This window comes from Microcaecilia unicolor, chromosome 3, assembly GCF_901765095.1.
Source record: "Microcaecilia unicolor chromosome 3, aMicUni1.1, whole genome shotgun sequence".
Lineage (NCBI taxonomy): Eukaryota > Metazoa > Chordata > Amphibia > Gymnophiona > Siphonopidae > Microcaecilia > Microcaecilia unicolor.
In genome coordinates, this window is record NC_044033.1 from 528,543,957 (window position 1) to 528,564,386 (window position 20,430).

General features: G+C 45.7%; 1 protein-coding gene across 1 annotated transcript in view; it reads left to right on the top strand.

Moving 5' to 3' along the window:
• Positions 1 to 20,430, top strand: part of FIG4 (FIG4 phosphoinositide 5-phosphatase) — a 416,571-nt gene that overhangs the window by 218,603 nt on the left and 177,538 nt on the right. The window contains 1 exon segment of the mRNA XM_030199197.1: positions 70 to 217. Coding sequence (XP_030055057.1) covers positions 70 to 217 — 148 coding nt within the window.

Genomic DNA, 20,430 nt, shown 5'->3' on the forward strand with positions numbered 1-20,430 from the left:
AACTACTTTATTTGCAGCGGTTTTTATCATGCCATGAACACCTTACTGAGCAGTGGTTCTCTCTTTCAGTGCCAAGTGCAGAAAACAGGAGGAAGCTGACTGCAAAGAAGTTTAACAGATATGATGAAGAGACCGATATTCACAACGAGTTCTTTCGCCCGTATGAGCTGAGCAGTTTCGATGACATCTTTTGCTTGGCCATGACAAATTCTGCACGGTATGTGCCACAAATATTACTACTACTAATCATCTCTATAGCACTACTAGACGTACGCAGCGCTGTACCCATTATATGCAGGTACGTTTTCTGTCCCTAGAGGGTCACTATCGAAGTTTTTGTACCTGGGACAATAGAGGGTTAAGTGACTTGACCAGGGTCACTAGGAGCTAGTGGGAATTGAACCCAGTTCCTCAGGATCAAAGGCTGCTCACTAACCACTGGGCTACTCCTCCGCTAGCAACATTCCACGTAGAATCTCATATAGTAGCAACAGAATCTGAAATAGTAGGAACATTCCATGTAGAATCTCAAATAGTAGAAACATTCCATGTAGAATATCAAATAGTAGCAACAGAATCTCATATAGTAGCAACAGAATCTGAAATAGTAGGAACATTCCATGTAGAATCTCAAATAGTAGCAACAGAATCTGAAATAGTAGGAACATTCCATGTAGAATCTCAAATAGTAGAAACATTTCATGTAGAATATCAAATAGTAGCAACATTCCATGTAGAATCTCAAATAATAGCAACAGAACCTCAAATAGTAGCAACAGAATCTTAAATAGTGGCAACATTCCATGTAGAATCTCAAGTAGTAGCAACGGAATCTCAAATAGTAGCAACATTCCATGTAAAATCTCAAACAGTAGCAACAGAATCTGAAATAGTAGGAACATTCCATGTAGAATCTCAAATAGTACTACTACTATTTAGCATTTATATAGCGCCTCAAAGCATACGCAGCTCTGCACAAACTAATGTAGAATCTCAAATAGTAGCAACAGAATCTCAAATAGTAGCAACATTCCATGTAGAATCTCAAATAGTAGCAACATTCCATGTAAAATCTCAAACAGTAGCAACAGAATCTCAGATAGTAGCAACATTCCATGTAGAATCTCAGATAGTAGCAACAGAATCTCAAATAGTAGCAACATTCCATGTAGAATCTCAAATAGTAGCAACATTCCATATAGAATCTCCAATAGTAGGAACATTCCATGTAGAATATCAAATAGTAGCAACAGAATCTCAAATAGTAGCAACATTCCATGTAGAATCTCAGATAGTAGCAACAGAATCTCAAATAGTAGCAACATTCCATGTAGAATATCAAATAGTAGCAACAGAATCTCAAATAGTAGCGACATTCCATGTAGAATCTCAAATAGTAGCAACAGAATCTCAATAGTAGCAACATTCCATGTAGAATCTCAAATAGTAGCAACATTCCATGTAGAATCTCAAATAGTAGCAACAGAATCTCAAATAGTAGCAACATTCCATGTAGAATCTCCAATAGTAGGAACATTCCATGTAGAATATCAAATAGTAGCAACAGAATCTCAAATAGTAGCGACATTCCATGTAGAATCTCAAATAGTAGCAACAGAATCTCAATAGTAGCAACATTCCATGTAGAATCTCAAATAGTAGCAACAGAATCTCAAATAGTAGCAACATTCCATGTAGAATCTCAAATAGTAGCAACAGAATCTCAATAGTAGCAACATTCCATGTAGAATCTCAAATAGTAGCAACAGAATCTCAAATAGTAGCAACATTCCATGTAGAATCTCAAATAGTAGCAACAGAATCTCAAATAGTAGCAACATTCCATGTAGAATCTCAAATAGTAGCAGAAGGTACACTGGGTATTTCCCTGTCCCTGAAGGGCTCACAATCTAAATATTTGTACCTGGGGCAATGGAGGGTTAAGTTATTTGCCCAAGGTCACAAGGAGCTGCAGTGGGAATTGAGCCCAGGTCTCCAGGATCCGCTGCACTAAACCTATGGATTCAGTTCTTAACAGTTGCTTAGTCGGTGATCTGTCTCATGCACATACTCATGCTGTTTCTTGTGCTCAGTCTTTATCACTGTTGACTCTGTTTTGTATTCTGGTACTGAATTGCCCAGTGCTGCTTATACAGTGGCTAGAAAGTCAGTTTTCAGGTGCTTAACTTTGAGAGCTAGGATTTTAAATAAGTCCCTTTGAAAACTGTCTAGGCGGATTTCCTTAATTTGGGTTTCTCCTAAATGTAAGTGGTTACAGGGATGTAGTGAGACTGGGAAAAGAAAAGTTAAGCACCTAGTATATAGGGAAGCAAGGGTCCCTTTTACTAAAGGGCGGTAAGGCTACCGCTGCGTTGGCAAGTGGCAAATTGGTCCTACTGCCAATCTACTGCAGGAGCCCGATGGTAGCCTACGGCCTCTGCCATGCGCCAACTCCGGCGCCAGAAAATGCATTTTTATTTTCTAGTGCCTGGGGCTTACCCATCAGGTGAGCAGGGGAGCGCTTACTGTCTCTTCAATGGGTGGCATTAAGGGCCCCCATCAGAAAATGGCTGCACAACAAGTATTGTCATACTGGGACAGACCGAAAATCCACCAAGCCCAGCATCTTATTTCCAACAGTGGCCAATCCAGGTTACAAGTACTTGGCAAGATCTCAAAACAGTACAATACATTTTATGCCTCTTATCCTAGAAATAAGCAGTGGATTTTCCTCAAGACCATTTTAATAATGGCTTATGGACTTTTATTTTAGGAAGCTATCCAAACTTTTTTTAAACCCCGCTAAGCTAACTGCTGTTATTCTATTCTCTGGGAACAAATTCCAGAGTTTAATTACTTGTTGAGTGAAGAAATATTTTCTCCAATTTGTTTTAAATTTACTACTTTGTAGCTTCATTGCGTGCCCCCTAGTCCTAGTGTTTTTGGAAAGAGTAAACAAGCAGTTCACGTCCGATGAGAGGCGAGGCTAAAAAGAGAATCTTTCATTAAAATTTGAATTAGATTGAGAGCCCACAAAAAGGGAAAACAGAAAATATGGGGACCAAGAAGGAGCAGGTGAATTCATGAGGTGTAGAAGAATGATGCTCACAGAACCAGAATAGAGTATAAAACAGTATTGCAACTTAATTTTAATATCAGATTTGATATTTATATCAAATAAACATTTCTTCATATGGAATACAATATGACCTACAATAGAAATAACAGAATAAGCTCATTAATGAACATACTTTCATAGAAGAGAGAGAATGAAGTGAAGTTTAGAGATTGAAGATGTAACAGCAGAAAGAAATGCATTTTTAAAAAGAACAGTAGAAACAAACAAACAAAAAACAGATTTTGAACTCCAGGGCCTGTATTTTGATGAGGCTAAACATAGTGGTTGTGCACCCTGGGAAATCTTGGATCTATTTCGCCATTTGGGTGTTGGTGGTTTTCTGGGTTCTCACGTCACCACAGTCCTGAAGGTGAAATTTTCTTTACGCTCTTTTCCCCTCTGCTCATTCTATATTCAGTTTCTTATATAGACAGATTAGATTTATTGCAGTCTATTACCTTGTCTTTGATTTTGTGGTTTAATATTTTATAGCTCCTGTTTTCCATATTTGTGTCTGCAGGGGGATGAAGGTCATTCTTCTAATAATTCATAGTTATAAGTATGTACTGAGCAATTTTCCTTAAATGGTTAGAGTTTTACATTACTATGTGAAGCTTAGAGGTATTCTCTCTATCGAAGAATAAATAGAAAGGACAAATAAAATAGGGAAGGAGGCCAGTTCTCCCTCCCCATTGTCCAAAATACAGCCTGTAGGCTTTGATTTACCATTTAATGTCTACAGCAAACTTACACAACTTAATCCCGGGTAATTTTCCCAAATAAGCAAAAGCTTCTCTGTTGCTGACTTCACTTCTCGGCTTGTCTGTTCTCATACAGCACAGATCCTAACCTTGTTATTCTTCCTGGAGGTCCCCTGTCATTAATATCTGCAGCCCATATCCAGTATTAAACCAGAATGCATTTCTCATAGCGTCGAAGCCCAGCTTCTCTATGTATCCTGCTAGCACAGGCTGCCTGCCCAGTACCTTAACCCAAGACTCAAGAAATCTCAGGCATTACGTTGCCATGTTGCCTAGAAGTTTAGCCATGGCACCCAAGATTTGCCTGCTCAAATGTCCTACCTCTCTGCCACTGCCTAACAGTAACTCGTCCTTCACCCAAGTGGCTCTCAGTTCAGCTTGAGCCGTGTGATGTTTGAATTCTCACTCTAGTCTTGCAAGACCATCGAGGGATTTCTGGCACACAGCGACTCAAAATTGATGGGTTACATGGGTGCAGGAAAGAAAGCATTAAGCAAAATGAGTTCTTTGCTTCGGTCTTCACCAAGGAAGATTTGGGTGGGATACCGGTGCCGGACAGGGTATTCGTAGCTGAAGACGCAATGGAGCAGTTCTGCAAACTGAAGAGTAGCAAATCTCCTGGACCAGATGGCATTCACCCTAGGGTACTGATAGAACTTAACAAATGAGCTGGCGGAGCTACTGTTATTGATTTGTAATTTATCCTTAAAATCGAGCATGGTATCGAAAGATTGGAGAGTGGCCAATATAACGCCGATATTTAAAAAAGGTTCCAGGGTCCTGGGCTCGATGGATCCTTGGTCTATCCCAGCATGGCGATGCTTTTGTACTTATGTAAAAGCCACCGTTCAGAAAGATTAGTTTCAGGCTTGGAGGGGTATCTGGAGCCAGTGTGATGAGGAGAGAATTGGCTGACTCAGATTACCTATTGCGTGGCTGACTGGCTGGAAGAAAGGGCCAATTGAGAGAGGTGAGGTTGAGGGGATAATAGGTGGGTGATTAGTTAGGGAGTTTGACTGTGAGAGAGGGGGAGAGACTGAATGGGATGAAGGTGGAGGAGTGGTTAGCAAGGGAGGGTGGAAAGGAAGAGTAGAGATAAGGGGACATTTTAGGGGCGGGTTGAGTGAGATTTGGGTCCGGGGCATTGAGAGACTGAAAGAGGGGTACCGACACGTTAAAGGCCTGATTTAGTACGTTTTTCCCCATTCAGTATCTAATCTTATTAAACTAAGTCTTAAAGGAGCTTCAGCGGATCTTGTAAAGAGACCTCCTAAAAACGTACTCCCCTGTTTACTAAGCCACGCTGGTGTTCTAATGCCGGCACACCCCATTCACTTTAAAAGGTCTGTGTCGAGGTCACGTGACGCTATGGTGAAGAGAGGGCGCAGGTGAATCTCTCTCCGGAGCCTGCCTGATAATCCCCATATCTGAAGGAGAATCAACTCTTCTAACTTGCTATACTCGCTAGAAAAGGACCCAGGGCAACAATCTGGCCAAGCAGAACGAGAGAAAAATTAGACATGGCGACGAAAGCAGCCCAAAAAGAAAGACAGAAGGGAAAGACGGCCGAAGACAAAATGGCGACGGCCTTCCCCGAGACAAACCCATCGGTGTCTTCGGCGTGGGTGGCCGAGATCACCTCCAAATTAACGGGGGTGATGGAAGAGCTATTAGATCGTCGGCTGATTCCACTTGATCAAAAGTTGGATACTAAACTGGAAAAGTTGAACACGAAAATAGAGGATTTGACCAAGGAATGCATAGCGTTCCAAACTACAGTCAGTGAAGTGGAAAACAGACTGACGGGAGTGGAAGACTCTCAAAAAACTTTGCAGAAAACGATTTCGGACCTGGAATTTAAAATTGAAGACCTGGAAAACCGTTCCAGACGGAACAACATCCGCTTCCATATCATCAAGCTGATCAGTCCATAGACTGGTGGGTTGTGTCCATCTACCAGCAGGTGGAGATAGAGAGCAAACTTTTGCCTCCCTATATGTGGTCATGTGCTGCCGGAAACTCCTCAGTATGTTCTCTATCTCAGCAGGTGGTGGTCACACACAGCAGCAGCTCTGGCTAGGCCTCCAAGCCTAATCCTTAGGTTTTGTTGAGGCCTGGGGTTGAGGGCTCTTTTGAGCAAGTGCAAACCTGGTGGTGCCAGGTCCCTCCTTTTCTCCCCCCTCCCGCTGGCTCCGTTAAAAAAAAAAAAAAAAAAAAATTTAAACGTCCTTAAAGGCGTTTATTTCGACGTTTATTTAAACGTTCATTGCAGCTACTCACTGGGACACCAGTTCGTTACAGCTCAGAGCGGCAAGCAGGTAATTTTACCTTTTTATAGCGGGCAGGGGGTTCCCCGATTCTTCTCCTCGTGGCATATGGCGTTGGAGGGCGAGGGCGCAAAGGGTCGCTCCCCGGATCGCTTGAGCACTTCTGGAGGGGATGCGGGGGTCTTACAGCCTGATTCGCCCTTGTTGGGTGACAGTTTCGTGACCGATGAATGTCCCGGTCCTTCCTCCGGCGTGGCGGTTTTTCCCCGCCATAAACGCCCATCCCCCGCTCCTCGCCTCCGCCATCTTGGCCAGCCACGCGGCTCGGACGGCTTCTTCTTGGGCCGCCCTTGAGGTTGGAGACATTAATGCCATGAACGCCCTTAATTTGGGCGACGGCACAAAAGCGGCTAAAGTTAAGCGCCGTTCTTCCCGCGCGGCTCCTTCGCGGAGTGTCGCGCCGGACGCCATTTTGGATGCGCAGCATGTCTCTCCCCCACTCTTGCGAGCGCCGGTTGAGGGTGCGTCTAGGGCTGTTGCCCAGGCTGCGGAAGTGCACAGTCTGGGGGGTTTCTCCCCCGAGTTTGTTTTGCTGCTGCATCAGGCTTTCCTCATGCAAAACGCTGCCCCTGCTCCCTCTTCTGGTAAAGAGGTTGAGGTTCCCAGAGGTAAACGCCCTCGGGTTGATTTCCAGGCCTTGGAGGACTTTGTCTCCTCCGATGTAGATGAGGGCAGCGTGTCTGAGGTCTCCCAACGGTCCTTTGCGGATTCCTTGGAGGAGACGGATCCCCGCTCGGATGGAGCGGATGACCCCTCTGCAGCGCGGCTTTTTAGCCCAGAGGATTTGCCCAACCTGTTATTACAGGCCATGGACACTTTGAAGATTTCCTCTCCGGAGGACGTCTCTCCCTCAGCCCCTGTTGGCTCTGCCATTATGCTGGGGACGAAGCGCCCGCCTAGAACCTTCCACGTGCATGATGCCATGCACACCTTAATTTCGGCTCAATGGGATGTCCCGGAAGCGAGCCTTAAAGTGGCTAGGGCTATGTCCCGCCTCTATCCTTTGGCTGTGAGTGAACGTGAGGCCTATCTGTGGCCTACCGTGGATTCTTTAATCACTGCGGTGACTAAGAAAACGGCGTTGCCGGTGGAAGGTGGCACGGCCCTAAAGGACGCCCAAGACAGAAGATTGGAGGCGGCCTTAAGGTCGTCCTTTGAGGCAGCTGCTTTATGTTTGCAGGCCTCAGTTTGCGGCTCCTATGTGGCCAGGGCGTGCCTGACTATGGTGCAGCGGGCTTCCCCCTCGGATCATTCCTTGAGGGCTGATTGGCCGGCCCTGGAATCGGGCTTAGCCTATTTGGCAGACTTGCTGTATGATGTCTTGAGAGCCTCAGCTAAAGGCATGGCTCAGACAGTCTCTGCGCGGCGGTGGCTTTGGCTGAAACATTGGTCTGCTGACCACGCCTCTAAATCCCGCCTGGCTAGATTGCCTTTTAAAGGCACGCTGCTCTTTGGGGTCGAGCTGGACAAAATCGTGACCGATCTCGGCACGTCTAAGGGCAAGAAATTACCAGAGGTCAGGGCTCGGGCTAGTACTCGTCCCGGTACCTCCAGAGGACGGTTGCAGGAAGCCCGTCGGTACCGCCCGGGCAAGTCGGGTTCCTCTGCCCCCTCTTCCTTCATGAGGAATTTCTCCCCCAAGCAGCATTCCTTTCGCAGAGACCGCCGTCCCGGAGGTGCTCCCTCCGGTCCTCCCCCAGGGTCTCGTACCCAATGACGGGGCCTTGGTCCACGCCCCAGTGCAGATTGGAGGACGGCTGTCCTCGTTTCTGGGCGAGTGGACCACAATAACTTCAGACGCGTGGGTGCTGGAAGTCATCAGAGACGGCTACAAGCTAGAGTTCTGCCGACCCTTAAGAGACGGGTTCGTACTCTCTCCCTGCAAGTCTCCGGTCAAAGCTATGGCAGTGCAGCAGACCTTGGACAATCTGATCTGCCTGGGCGCGGTCGTTCCGGTGCCAGAAAGTCAGCTTGGCAAGGGACGTTACTCCATTTACTTTGTGGTACCAAAGAAAGGAGGTTCTGTCCGGCCTATCCTCGACCTCAAAGGGGTCAATCGGGCCTTGAAAGTGCGGCACTTTCGCATGGAGACTCTCCGCTCTGTTATAGCGGCAGTGAAGGCAGGAGAGTTCTTGGCCTCCTTGGACATCAAGGAAGCGTACCTGCATATTCCCATCTGGCCTCCTCATCAACGCTTTCTGCGTTTTGCAGTCCTGGGACGACACTTCCAGTTCAGAGCCCTCCCATTCGGGTTGGCTACTGCTCCGCGGACCTTTTCCAAAGTAATGGTGGTCATCGCGGCCTTCCTACGAAAGGAAGGGGTACAAGTCCATCCTTATCTGGACGACTGGTTGATCCGAGCCCCCTCTTATGCAGAGTGCGGCAAAGCTGTGGACCGGGTAGTTGCTCTTTTGAGCTCCCTGGGATGGATCATCAACTGGGAGAAGAGCCAGCTGCGCCCGACTCAGTCCCTGGAGTACCTGGGAGTTCGATTCGACACCCAAGTGGGCAGAGTGTTCCTGCCAGACAATCGGATTGTCAAACTTCAGGCTCAGGTGGACCAGTTCCTAGTAGCCTCTCCTCTTCGGGCTTGGGACTATGTGCAGCTGTTGGGCTCTATGACGGCCACGATGGAAGTAGTGCCCTGGGCCAGGGCTCATATGAGACCACTTCAACACTCTTTGCTACAGCGCTGGACTCCGAGGTCGGAGGATTATGCTGTGCGCCTTCCCTTGGACCCAGCGGTGCGCAAGGCGCTGAGCTGGTGGATGCAGACAGACAAGTTGTCTGCGGGAATGCCTCTGGTGACCCCAGAGTGGATTGTCGTCACGACGGACGCCTCTTTGTCGGGCTGGGGAGCCCACTGCTTGGGAAGGACAGCGCAGGGGCTCTGGTCTCCTGCAGAGGCAAAGTGGTCTATCAACCTCCTGGAACTCAGAGCCATTCGGTTGGCGCTTTTGGAGTTCATCCCGGTACTGGTGTTGAAGCCTGTACGGGTCCTGTCGGACAATGCCACGGCTGTGGCCTATGTCAACCGCCAGGGAGGTACCAAGAGCGCCCCTCTAGCCAAGGAGGCTATGAGTCTTTGCCAGTGGGCGGAAGCGAACCTGGAGCAGCTTTCAGCGGCCCACATTGCCGGAGTCATGAATGTCAAGGCGGACTTTCTCAGTCGCCATACCTTGGAGCCCGGAGAGTGGCAACTATCTGCTCAGGCGTTCTTGGACATCACGAAGCGCTGGGGCCAGCCGAGCCTAGATCTGATGGCGTCATCGGCCAATTGCCAAGTGCCGCGCTTTTTCAGCAGAGGACGGGACCCTCGATCCCTGGGAGTAGATGCTCTTCTCCAACAGTGGCCGACACAAGAGCTCCTCTATGTGTTCCCGCCCTGGCCCATGTTGGGCAGGGTGCTAGACCGGGTGGCAAAGCATCCCGGCAGGGTAATCCTGGTGGGTCCGGATTGGCCCAGACGTCCCTGGTATGCGGACTTGATCAGGCTCTCAGTCGACGATCCTCTGCGGCTGTCAGTGGAGCAGGGCCTGTTACATCAGGGTCCCGTGGTGATGGAGGATCCCTCTCCCTTTGGTCTTACGGCCTGGCTATTGAGCGGCAGCGTCTGAGGAAGAAGGGCTTCTCAGACAAGGTCATCGCCACTATGCTGAGAGCGAGGAAGCGCTCTACTTCTACTGCTTACGCCAGGGTTTGGCGTATCTTTGCAGCATGGTGTGAAGCAGGCTCACTTTCTCCCTTCACTGCTCCAATTTCTTCAGTGTTGGCGTTCCTGCAAGAAGGTCTGGAGAAAGGCCTGTCGCTCAGTTCCCTTAAAGTCCAGGTAGCGGCTCTGGCTTGCTTCAGGGGCCGCCTGAAGGGTGCTTCCCTGGCTTCGCAGCCAGATGTGGTGCGCTTTCTCAAAGGAGTTAATCACCTGCGCCCTCCTCTGCACTCAGTGGTGCCTGCGTGGAATCTCAACCTGGTGCTAAGAGCATTGCAGAAGCCGCCTTTTGAACCCTTGTCGAGGGCATCTCTGAAAGACCTGACGTTGAAAGCAGTCTTTTTGGTGGCTATCACTTCAGCCAGAAGAGTTTCCGAGCTCCAGGCGCTGTCATGTCGAGAGCCTTTTCTGCAGTTCACTGAGGCAGGAGTGACTATTCGCACAGTGCCTTCCTTCCTGCCCAAGATTGTTTCTCGCTTCCATGTGAATCAGCAGCTCTGTCTCCCTTCCTTTCGTAGGGAGGACTACCCAGAGGAGTACTCCGCTCTTAAATATCTGGATGTGAGACGAGTCATCATCAGATACTTGGAAGTGACCAATGATTTCCGGAAATCGGATCATCTGTTTGTCCTGTTTGCAGGTCCTCGTAAGGGTCTGCAGGCTGCTAAGCCTACAGTGGCAAGATGGGTCAAGGAAGCCATTGCAGCGGCTTATGTGGCCGCGGGGAAGGTGCCGCCTATCCAGCTGAAGGCTCACTCCACGAGAGCTCAGGCGGCCTCGATGGCAGAGGCCGGATCCGTCTCCTTGGAAGAGATATGCAAAGCGGCAACTTGGGCTTCGGCTCATACATTCTCCAAGCATTACCGTTTGACTGTGGCTGCACGGGCGGAGGCCCGGTTTGGAGCTTCAGTGTTGAGGTCAGGGATTTCTATGTCCCGCCCTGGGTGAGTACTGCTTCGGTACATCCCACCAGTCTATGGATTGATCAGCTTGATGATATGGAAGGTAAAATTATGTATAATCATACCTGATAATTTTCTTTCCATTAATCATAGCTGATCAATCCATAGCCCCTCCCAGATATCTGTACTGTTTATATTGTGGTTGAATTTTAGGTTCAAGTTTAGCCTTCAGTTACTTCAGGAGGACTTCGTGTTCAAGTTCTTCTTTCACTTGGATTCTTCAAGAGTTGAGACGAGTTTGTGTTACAGTGAGCTGCTGCATTCCTCTCCCCTCCGTTTTACGGGGCTGGATTGAGATTTAAATTCTGCCGGCACTCCCTCCCGCTTCGTGCGGCTGTAGGGCAGCTTTGTACCCCTCCCGCTTCGGCGGTGTTAGGGTCAGTCAGCTCCTCCTGCGGTTGCGGTTGCAGGATAAGCCAGATCCCCCCGCATCGGCGGGTGTGGTGTCCCTCCCCCGCTCCGCGGGGATGAGCTGGACGGATTCCCCTCCCCCACTTGTGTGGGGATGAGCTGGGTTAATTCCCCTCCCCCGTTTCGGCGGTGGTGAGCTGGGCAGAGTGTCCCTTCGTGGGTGTAATTCTCTAAGTGCTGAGTCCTGCGGATGGAGCTTTGATATCGACATACTGAGGAGTTTCCGGCAGCACATGACCACATATAGGGAGGCAAAAGTTTGCTCTCTATCTCCACCTGCTGGTAGATGGACACAACCCACCAGTCTATGGATTGATCAGCTATGATTAATGGAAAGAAAATTATCAGGTATGATTATACATAATTTTACCTTGGTGGGCTTACCTGAAGCGCTCGGGGGAAAACAGTTGGAGAGGATACTAGAACAATGGCTGACCAAAAATATTGAATTTCCAGCAGAGCTTGGACCCTTAAGAATTGAACGTGCGCACCGGCTGGGAGTTCGCCAGATGAACGCTGTTAAGCCACGAGTAATTATCTGCAGAGTTCTCAACTTTATGCACAAGCAATATATATTACAGGCAGCAAGATCGAATAACTCTCTGACTTATGAAAAAGCAAAAATACTCTGCTTTCAAGACTACTCAGCAGGTATTGCAGCCAAGAGAAAAGCGTTTTCCCCCATATGTTCAAAATTATTTGATTTGAAGATTCGTTTTAGCCTACAATATCCGGCTACATTGAAAATAACACATAAGGGCAAACTGCGTTCGTTCACATCTGAAAGAGAGGCAAAAGATTTTGTTGCGCAGCTAGAGCACTCTGACAGGGCTGTTTCTGAGGACACAGAACCTGCGTGAGCCCAAAAAGAACGGCAGCTATGAGGCTGGGCAAAATCTAGCTCTGGATGAGATTTTTTATATCATCAAACTTGAAGCAGGAGAACTCTTAAGGGGAAGACACCAGTGAGAGACTCTGGAACAGATGGTGGTAGAACTGCTAATCGTTTTTGTTGGTATTTAATTCTCTATGTTAATACTGTTATGATGGTTATGCTCAACATAAAGGGGGGGAGTTTAAGAAGGGGATTATACTTAGAAGTTTAAAGGTTGGGAAATGTTAAAATGTAAAAAACGAAATAAGAAGGTTCTAGAAGAACTGAGAACTTACAGCAATAAGGGGAGAAGGTGGGTTAGCGTTAAAAAGTGACGGCTTCATATAAGGAAGCATATGGTAAAGGGAGACGGGGAGGAAGAGGGAGGGATCTGGGAGGGGGGGATGGGTTGGTGGGGAATTGGCAGCGGAGAGAATTGATGTGGAGGGTTAAACATGTCAATGAAATGGAAGAAAAGGCACGGTGTACCATAAAATACATTAGAGAGAAGCAAGTGGAAACACAGTTTCAAGAGATCAAGCCAGGATCAGGGTTGAGATGCTCCAAAAAAAACTTTATTGAGGACCCAACACGGTCCGTGTTTCGGTTTTTTAAAAAAACCTTCATCAGGGGTCTGGGCACCAACAAAGGGTAATTTTCTTAGTATTTTAAAACACTGTTTTTTAAATCTTGAGCTTAAACCCATGGATCCATTTTGGAGAGAGAGAGCCTCTGAAAGTTCGAGCGATAGACAGTAGAGCGATAGACAGTAGCCCTTACTGCAGCTCTCGCACTCTCTGCCCGATTGATTTTTGTTGCTTGTCTGTCTGTGTCTGAACTAGTAGTCAGTGCTCGAGCAATCACATCACTCCCGGAAGCTACTGTCTATCGCTCTACTGTCTATCGCTTGAACTTTCAGAGGCTCTCTCTCTCCAAAATGGATCCATGGGTTTAAGCTCAAGATTTAAAAAACAGTGTTTTAAAATACTAAGAAAATTACCCTTTGTTGGTGCCCAGACCCCTGATGAAGGTTTTTTAAAAAAACCGAAACACGGACCGTGTTGGGTCCTCAATAAAGTTTTTTTTGGAGCATCTCAACCCTGATCCTGGCTTGATCTCTTGAAACTGTGTTTCCACTTGCTTCTCTCTTGTGTTGAATTTCTGTGGAAACTTTTGGACCTTTCATTGCTACGGCCATAAAATACATTAACATCAGACCAAGAGAACAGCCAACGTGTGAAACGATGGGGAGCCATAGGCTGGGATGGCTTCTCATGAATTTAAGTATAAATTTGTCAATTAAGGATAATGTGAACTTATACTATGCAAGATGATAAAAATTGTCACTTGGAATATAGGTGGTATACACTCCCCTATTAAAAGATCTAAAATCTTACAGCATCTGCAAAGACTAAGGGTGGACATAGCGATACTGCAAGAAACCCATTTATCTGATGAAGAACATGCAAAGTTGGTCAAATGGTGGGTGGGAGACTGCATTGCTTCCCCAGCGGTGGGCAATAAGGGGGGTGTGGCCATCCTTATTAGGAAAGGGGTGGTGACCCAAATTCATAATCAACATAAAGATACAACGGGTCGCTTTGTGTTTTGTAAGGTTACTATTGCCAGAAAACAAATAATATTAGGTAGTGTATACGCCCCAAATACATTGGACCTTAAATTCTACAAAAAAGTAACTACAACCATTGCCAACATGGAGGCCCTACCGGTGATAATGGGTGGGGACTTTAATATGCCATGGAATCCACAAATTGATAAATCCCATCCATCAGTGGCACGAGGGGAAGGGAACACTAGAGGTTTACCTGACATGTGCAGTACACTAGACCTTTTAGATGTGTGGCGCACGTTACATCCAACAGAGAGAGAATATACGCACCAATCAAGGGCTCATCAAACCCATTCTAGAATTGATTACCTGTTAGTGTCACGCAAGATTTTTACCAATATTAATGAAGTGGAAATAGGTCCTTGTGTGATTTCAGATCATGCCACAGTTTGGATGACTTGGCAATCGGGGGACAACAACTCCCAAGGAGGGGGAAATTGGTCATTTCCTAGTTACCTTTATAAAAGCGGGAAATTTAGAGAATATTTAATAGCTAAATGGGAGGAGTACAAACATTTCAACGAAGGATCAGTACTAGAGGCGCCCACTTATTGGGAGGCAGCAAAGGCAGTCATCCGAGGGGAGATTATTAGCTATGTTAGCAATTACAAAAAACAACGTGATAGAGAATTATTGAGATTGGAAAAGCAACTTTTACGTTTGAATACTCAATTTGGACATACCCCAACTCCAAGGGTACATAGAGAAATAATCTCAGTCCAAACAGAGATAAATGCAATGCTGCATGAGAGGGCAATAAAGTCCCAAAATTATTATCGTTTCCAACTTTACAAGCATGGGAATAAAAGTGGTAAATTCTTAGCTAAACTGATTGCACCACAATCAACATCAAGACATATAGGTGCTATTAAAGGCAAGGACGGAAAGCTATTAAACAAGGATAAAGAAATCAATAAAATTTTTCAGGATTATTACCAACAGCTATATAGTGCTGGGGAGAGTCAGGGTTTACAGAATGATCTTTATTTGCAAAATATTGAAACCCCTTTGCTGAGACAGACAGAACTACAACAATTGAACGAACCCATAAGTTGTGATGAAATTGTTTGGGCAATTGCCCAAAGTAAATTGGGAAAGGCACCAGGACCTGATGGATTAAAATCTGAATTTTATAAACTGCTGGGAGACAACATAGTTCCCATATTAGCTGAGGTATTTAATGAATGGGTGGTGAAGGGGAAACTACCGGAAAATCTTAATTTGGCTCAAATTATAGTACTGCCAAAGCCTAAGCGCGATGTGCAGCGAGTATCCTCTTACAGACCTATTTCCCTACTGAACTGTGAAGTCAAATTACTTGCAAAAATATTAGCTAAGCGACTAGGGATGGTATTACCAAGCTTGATACATGAAGCACAGGTGGGGTTTGTGCAGGGTCGCTCTGTCACTAAGAACTTGCGAAGTATATTACTATCTTTGGAACATCTTAAAGGGACCACAGAAAGCGCTTTATTGGTCAGGTTTGATGCCGAAAAGGCATTTGATCGTGTGGAATGGCCTTTTTTATTTTCAGTTTTAGGTAGATATGGGTTCTCGGGATGGTTTGTACAAGCAATTAAAGCACTATATAACACACCTAGAGCAAGGATCATGGTAAATGGAATATTATCGGCAAATTTTGAGATCACGAGAGGGACACGCCAGGGATGTCCACTCTCCCCGTTACTGTTTGCATTATATTTAGACCCGTTGATACGAGACATAATTTCAGTAAGAACCATTAGAGGGGTGGAGATTGGGTTGATGAAATTTAAAATTGCAGCATTTGCGGACGATTTGCTGGTAGCACTTACTAGCCCAAAGACATCACTTGCAGACCTTTTAGAAATAATTAAGGAATTTGGAGATTATTCAGGATTCAAATTAAATTTGGATAAGTCAGAAGCCCTGGCGATCCCAGTAAATACCAAATCTCTTTGGAGAGGAGAATTCCCGCTGAGATGGGTAGAGGGTTCTTTTAGGTACCTGGGAATTTTGCTTGCTTCTCAGACAGAAGATATATACAGCCTAAATGTCAATAGATTGTTCAGTCAAACAGAACAGCAGTTGGCAACCTGGAGGATGTTACCGGTGCCACTGATAGGCCGAATTTGTCTCATACGAATGGTAATATTACCCAGATGGCTATACGTATTACAAGTTCTGCCATTGAGATTATTACAGAAAGACATCAAGCGATTCTATCGAATGGTAGGACAGTTCTGTTGGGCAAAGAGAAAGGCTAAACTGAAGATGCAGTTGCTGCTGGGGACTTGGCAGCAGAGTGGATTGGGATTGCCTAATCTACAATACTATAATCTGGCAAGTCTACTGCGGTTGGTGAGAGACTGGATTTTTTCTACAAACACACACACCCCGCTAGAATTAGAAAAAATATACTTTAGTCCCTATAATATAGTGACCTTGCTGCATCTCAATAATACCTCGGTGCCAAAGAAATTTAAGGGTAGTATACTACTGACTCCTTTACAAGAGGCATGGAAATACCTGGGGGCAAAAATGGGGGGACAATCGAATATGTCAGAATTGCTGACCATAAGGGGGAACCCGATGTTTATACCAGGGTTGGAAAATCAGGTTTTTCGGAGGTGGGCAAGGAGGGGGCTCACATGTCTAAAAACAATAATAGATTTAGAAGGGAAAATTAAGCCTTTAAATCAACTAATACCCGCTGATGTTGAAAAATGGGAGGATGTATTTGGGTATGGCCAGATAAAACACTATATACAAACACTTGATGCAGAAGGGCTAAAGTTTCAGTTGGGGGAAAAAATTAAACAGTTTTATGATGAAATATCAGAGGAAGCCCCCACAATTTCGCAGCTTCAAAAACAACTGTGGACTTTGGGGCCCGATAGAGATTGGTCACTGCTTCGCTGCAGGTGGGAAGCAGATACAAAAGTAGATTTAACTAGTTGGGACATAGCAGCTTACATTCGGAACATCCCTAAACTGATTAGTGGTGCAAATTATAGAGAATGTGCATTTAGAATAACACACAGAGCATATTTCACACAACGCCAGTTTTATAGAGTGGGAGGGATTGACACACCAACCTGTATGAAATGCACACTGGAGGAAAACTCGTTCTATCATGCATTTTGGGAATGTACAAAAATACAGTTTTTTTGGAAAAAGATAGTGGCATTTATGAATTCAATCTCTTCGCGTACTATAGTGGGCACCTCGCTGCAATTACTATTGGATTGCCCAGGGGCATTCTGTGGCCTTACGGCAGATGAAATATTGTTAAATCATAAGTTATGTTTGGTGGCAAAAAAGTGTATTTTGCAATGCTGGACTTCGGATAAACCCCCAGAATACTGGCATTGGCGAAACCAGGTGCATCTTTTAATGACATGGGAAGCAAGAGATGCAAAAGGATCATGTCGTGGAAAAAAATGTTTCCTTAAAGTTTGGGGGCCTATGTTGGATATATTATCGCAGAGAGGCCGGAGTCTTATACTCAATACGCTTTGATAATCCCATAGAATAATGGTACGCACACATGAACCCATAAGTACAATGTAGCTATTAATGAACAATAGGAGGGGAGAGGGTGGGGGGGAGGATAGGAAGGGGGGAAAGGAGGGGGGAATGTATAAGATGACTGTGATGTATATTTAACAAACACCCCCTTAAATGTTTGGCTGCTAATGAGCATGTTTGGGAGGGAAGGTAAGGGGACAGGGGGAAGATTTATAAAAAATAATATTGATGATGGAATTTATTGATGTATGCAAGTTAATATGCTGTATTACTTACAATGCCTAATGATAGATATACTGGCAATGTTAAAATGTTTATAATGTTGAATCATCAATAAAAACAGTTGAAATATAAAAGGTCTGTGTCGGCATTGCCACGCGGTTTAGTAAACAGGAGGATTAGAAGCCAACCACCAGGGAGCCACTTCTCCCTCTCACCCTATTCTTTCAACCTCTGTGGGGGCAACAGGGAGATCTTAAGGCCTGCTTTAAACCATTAGGTGCATAGTATGGCTTGAAATTTCACATTGCTGTTCTGCCAGCTTCCCCAAACTTTAATTCATTGACCTCAAATCTGTGGTGGCCTTCAAGTTCCCACCTCATGTCCAGGCCTGACAACTCAGCCTCAAACAGTTCCGTTTCTGTTTTCTCCTGACCTGTCTTCTTCTGTTTGATAGATCAACTCCACCACAAGGGTTGATTCTCCCCTGTCTAGTGCGCAGGCAACCATGTCTTTGACTGCCGCCAGGAGAAACCGTTTGACCCGGGGCTTTCTTTTTTCTTTTTTTTTTCAAAAAAAGAAATTTAGACCCAGTGTTTTGCAGAAGTGGATGGGTCATAGTTTTTTTCATTGTAGATTTTATTCTATTATGCAGACTATGTTATTCTCTGCCTTTTTACATTTATTTTTAGTGTTGTTAATGTTATTTTGTTTATACACCATTTCATAGCTTATAAATTAAAAAGAGAACATTTTTTAACTATTTAACTCATTGGGACATATCCTATATAATAAAACACACCTCCAACATTCTGAAGCCGAGAAAGTGAAGCCTTCAAGCCTTGAAGCATTCCTGCAACGTCATCAGTTGAGGAGATGGAGCCTAACAGAGCGCACGAATGCTTCAAGGCTTGAAGGCTTCACTTTCTCACACACACTCTCTCTGTCTCTCTCACACACTCTCTCTCTCTCTCTCACACACTCTCTCTCTCTCTCTCACACACTCTCTCTCTCTCTCTCTCTGACACACACACACACACACACACACACAGTCTGTCTCTCACTCATTCACTCTCACATACACACTCCATCTCTCACCCACACACACACTCTCTCTCTCTCTCTCTCTCTCTCTCTCTCTCTCAAACATACACACTCCAAGGAAAGGGGGCATGGAACACGCTGGGGAGGAGACAGAGGGGGCATGGAACTCAGAGAGAAGGGGGGCCACGAACTTGGAGGGGAGGAGAGAGGGAGGGAAGGAGGGCGTCATGGACCTCGGAGCCCCACACACACACACTCACTCTCTGTCTTTCACATACACTCTCTCTCACACACACATACACTGTCTCTCACACACTCTCTGACAAACACACACACACACTGTTTCTCACTCTTCTCTCTCTCACTCACACACACACACTCTGTTTCTCACTCTTCTCTCTCTCACTCACACACACACTCCATCTCTCACACACACTTTCTCTCTCAAACATACACACTCTCTCTCTCAGACATACACACTCCGAGGAAAATCTTGCTAGCGCCCGTTTCATTTGTGTCAGAAATGGGCCTGTTTTACTAGTACAGCAGAAAACAAAAACATAGAGATTATGCAACAGGGGAGAGAACAGCTTCCAGTTTCTGTGTGGATGCAGTTTAAACTTCTCACCCTGGTTCTAAAGCACTAGATTATCTTAATCAATTTCTAATTTTCTACATTCCCAGGTGACAGCTATGCTCTTCCCAGCAGTCCCTTTAATCGCTCCCTTCTCTTCCTTCCACCTGAGACGATACTACTCGTGACTCAGCCATTAGTTACATTGGTCCAAAACTTTGGAATTCCCTTCTACTTGCATATTATACAGAGCTGTCATTTCTAGAATGAAAAAGTTGTGTAAAACCGGCTATTCCCACAGACATTTCAGGCTTACAGTATCTTCCAAGCAACAAAAAAGCAGAGAGGAAAATCCTCGCGCCAATCAAGGACAAAGAAAACGAAAAAGTGAGGACAAATGTAGAGGAAATCCAAGAAACTTTATTGGTAATCGGATAACGACCCGACACGGCTGTGTTTCAGCATCAAAGCCTGCATCAGGGGTCAAACTCATCTTTTTTGGTTGACGTTCGATTAGAGACCAACATCGTTTCTGTGTATTGCCGTTGTGGCACTCCTTAGTTGACTGCTCAAATTCCAAGTTTGAAGGAAGTCCATTTACCACATTTTCTGTTGGTCTCTAATCGAATGTCAACCAAAAAAGATTTGTTTGACCCCTGATGTAGGCTTTGATGCCGAAACATGGCCGTGTCGGGTCGTTATCCGATTACCAATAAAGTTTCTTGGATTTCCTCTACATTTGTCCTCTCTTTTTCATTTTCTTTTTACAGTATCTTCCACCACACTTAGGACTCCTTTTACTAAGTGGCAGTAAGCCCAACACAGACTTACCGTTCGCTATACAGGAAATACCACTGGGCTACTGCGGCAGCCTGGCGCTACTTCCCACCCCCAGCGCACTGGCACCGGAGTGTACCCGGCGGTAATTGGGCAGTGCTGTACACTGCCCAGTTACCACGGGAGCCCTTACCGCCACCTCAATGGGTGGCACTAAAGGCTCTCCTCCCCCCCTCCCCCAAAATGGCCGCCTGGCCATTTCCTGTAGGAAAGCGAGACTTCCCTTTTACCAGTTCTGGTGAATGGGGGCCTCTGTGCACGTTTTGAAACATGTCACGATGCAAGCTCCCGCCCCCTTTTGCCACAGCTAGATAAAAAGGGACTTTAATCATTAAACCTGTTTCATACATAGATATTTCTTTTCTTTCTGTCTCTAATTAATAGCTGTTTGAGTGTAACTTTGCGATTGACAGTATATTTTGTTAAATAAAATAAAAACTCCTCTTAATACAGG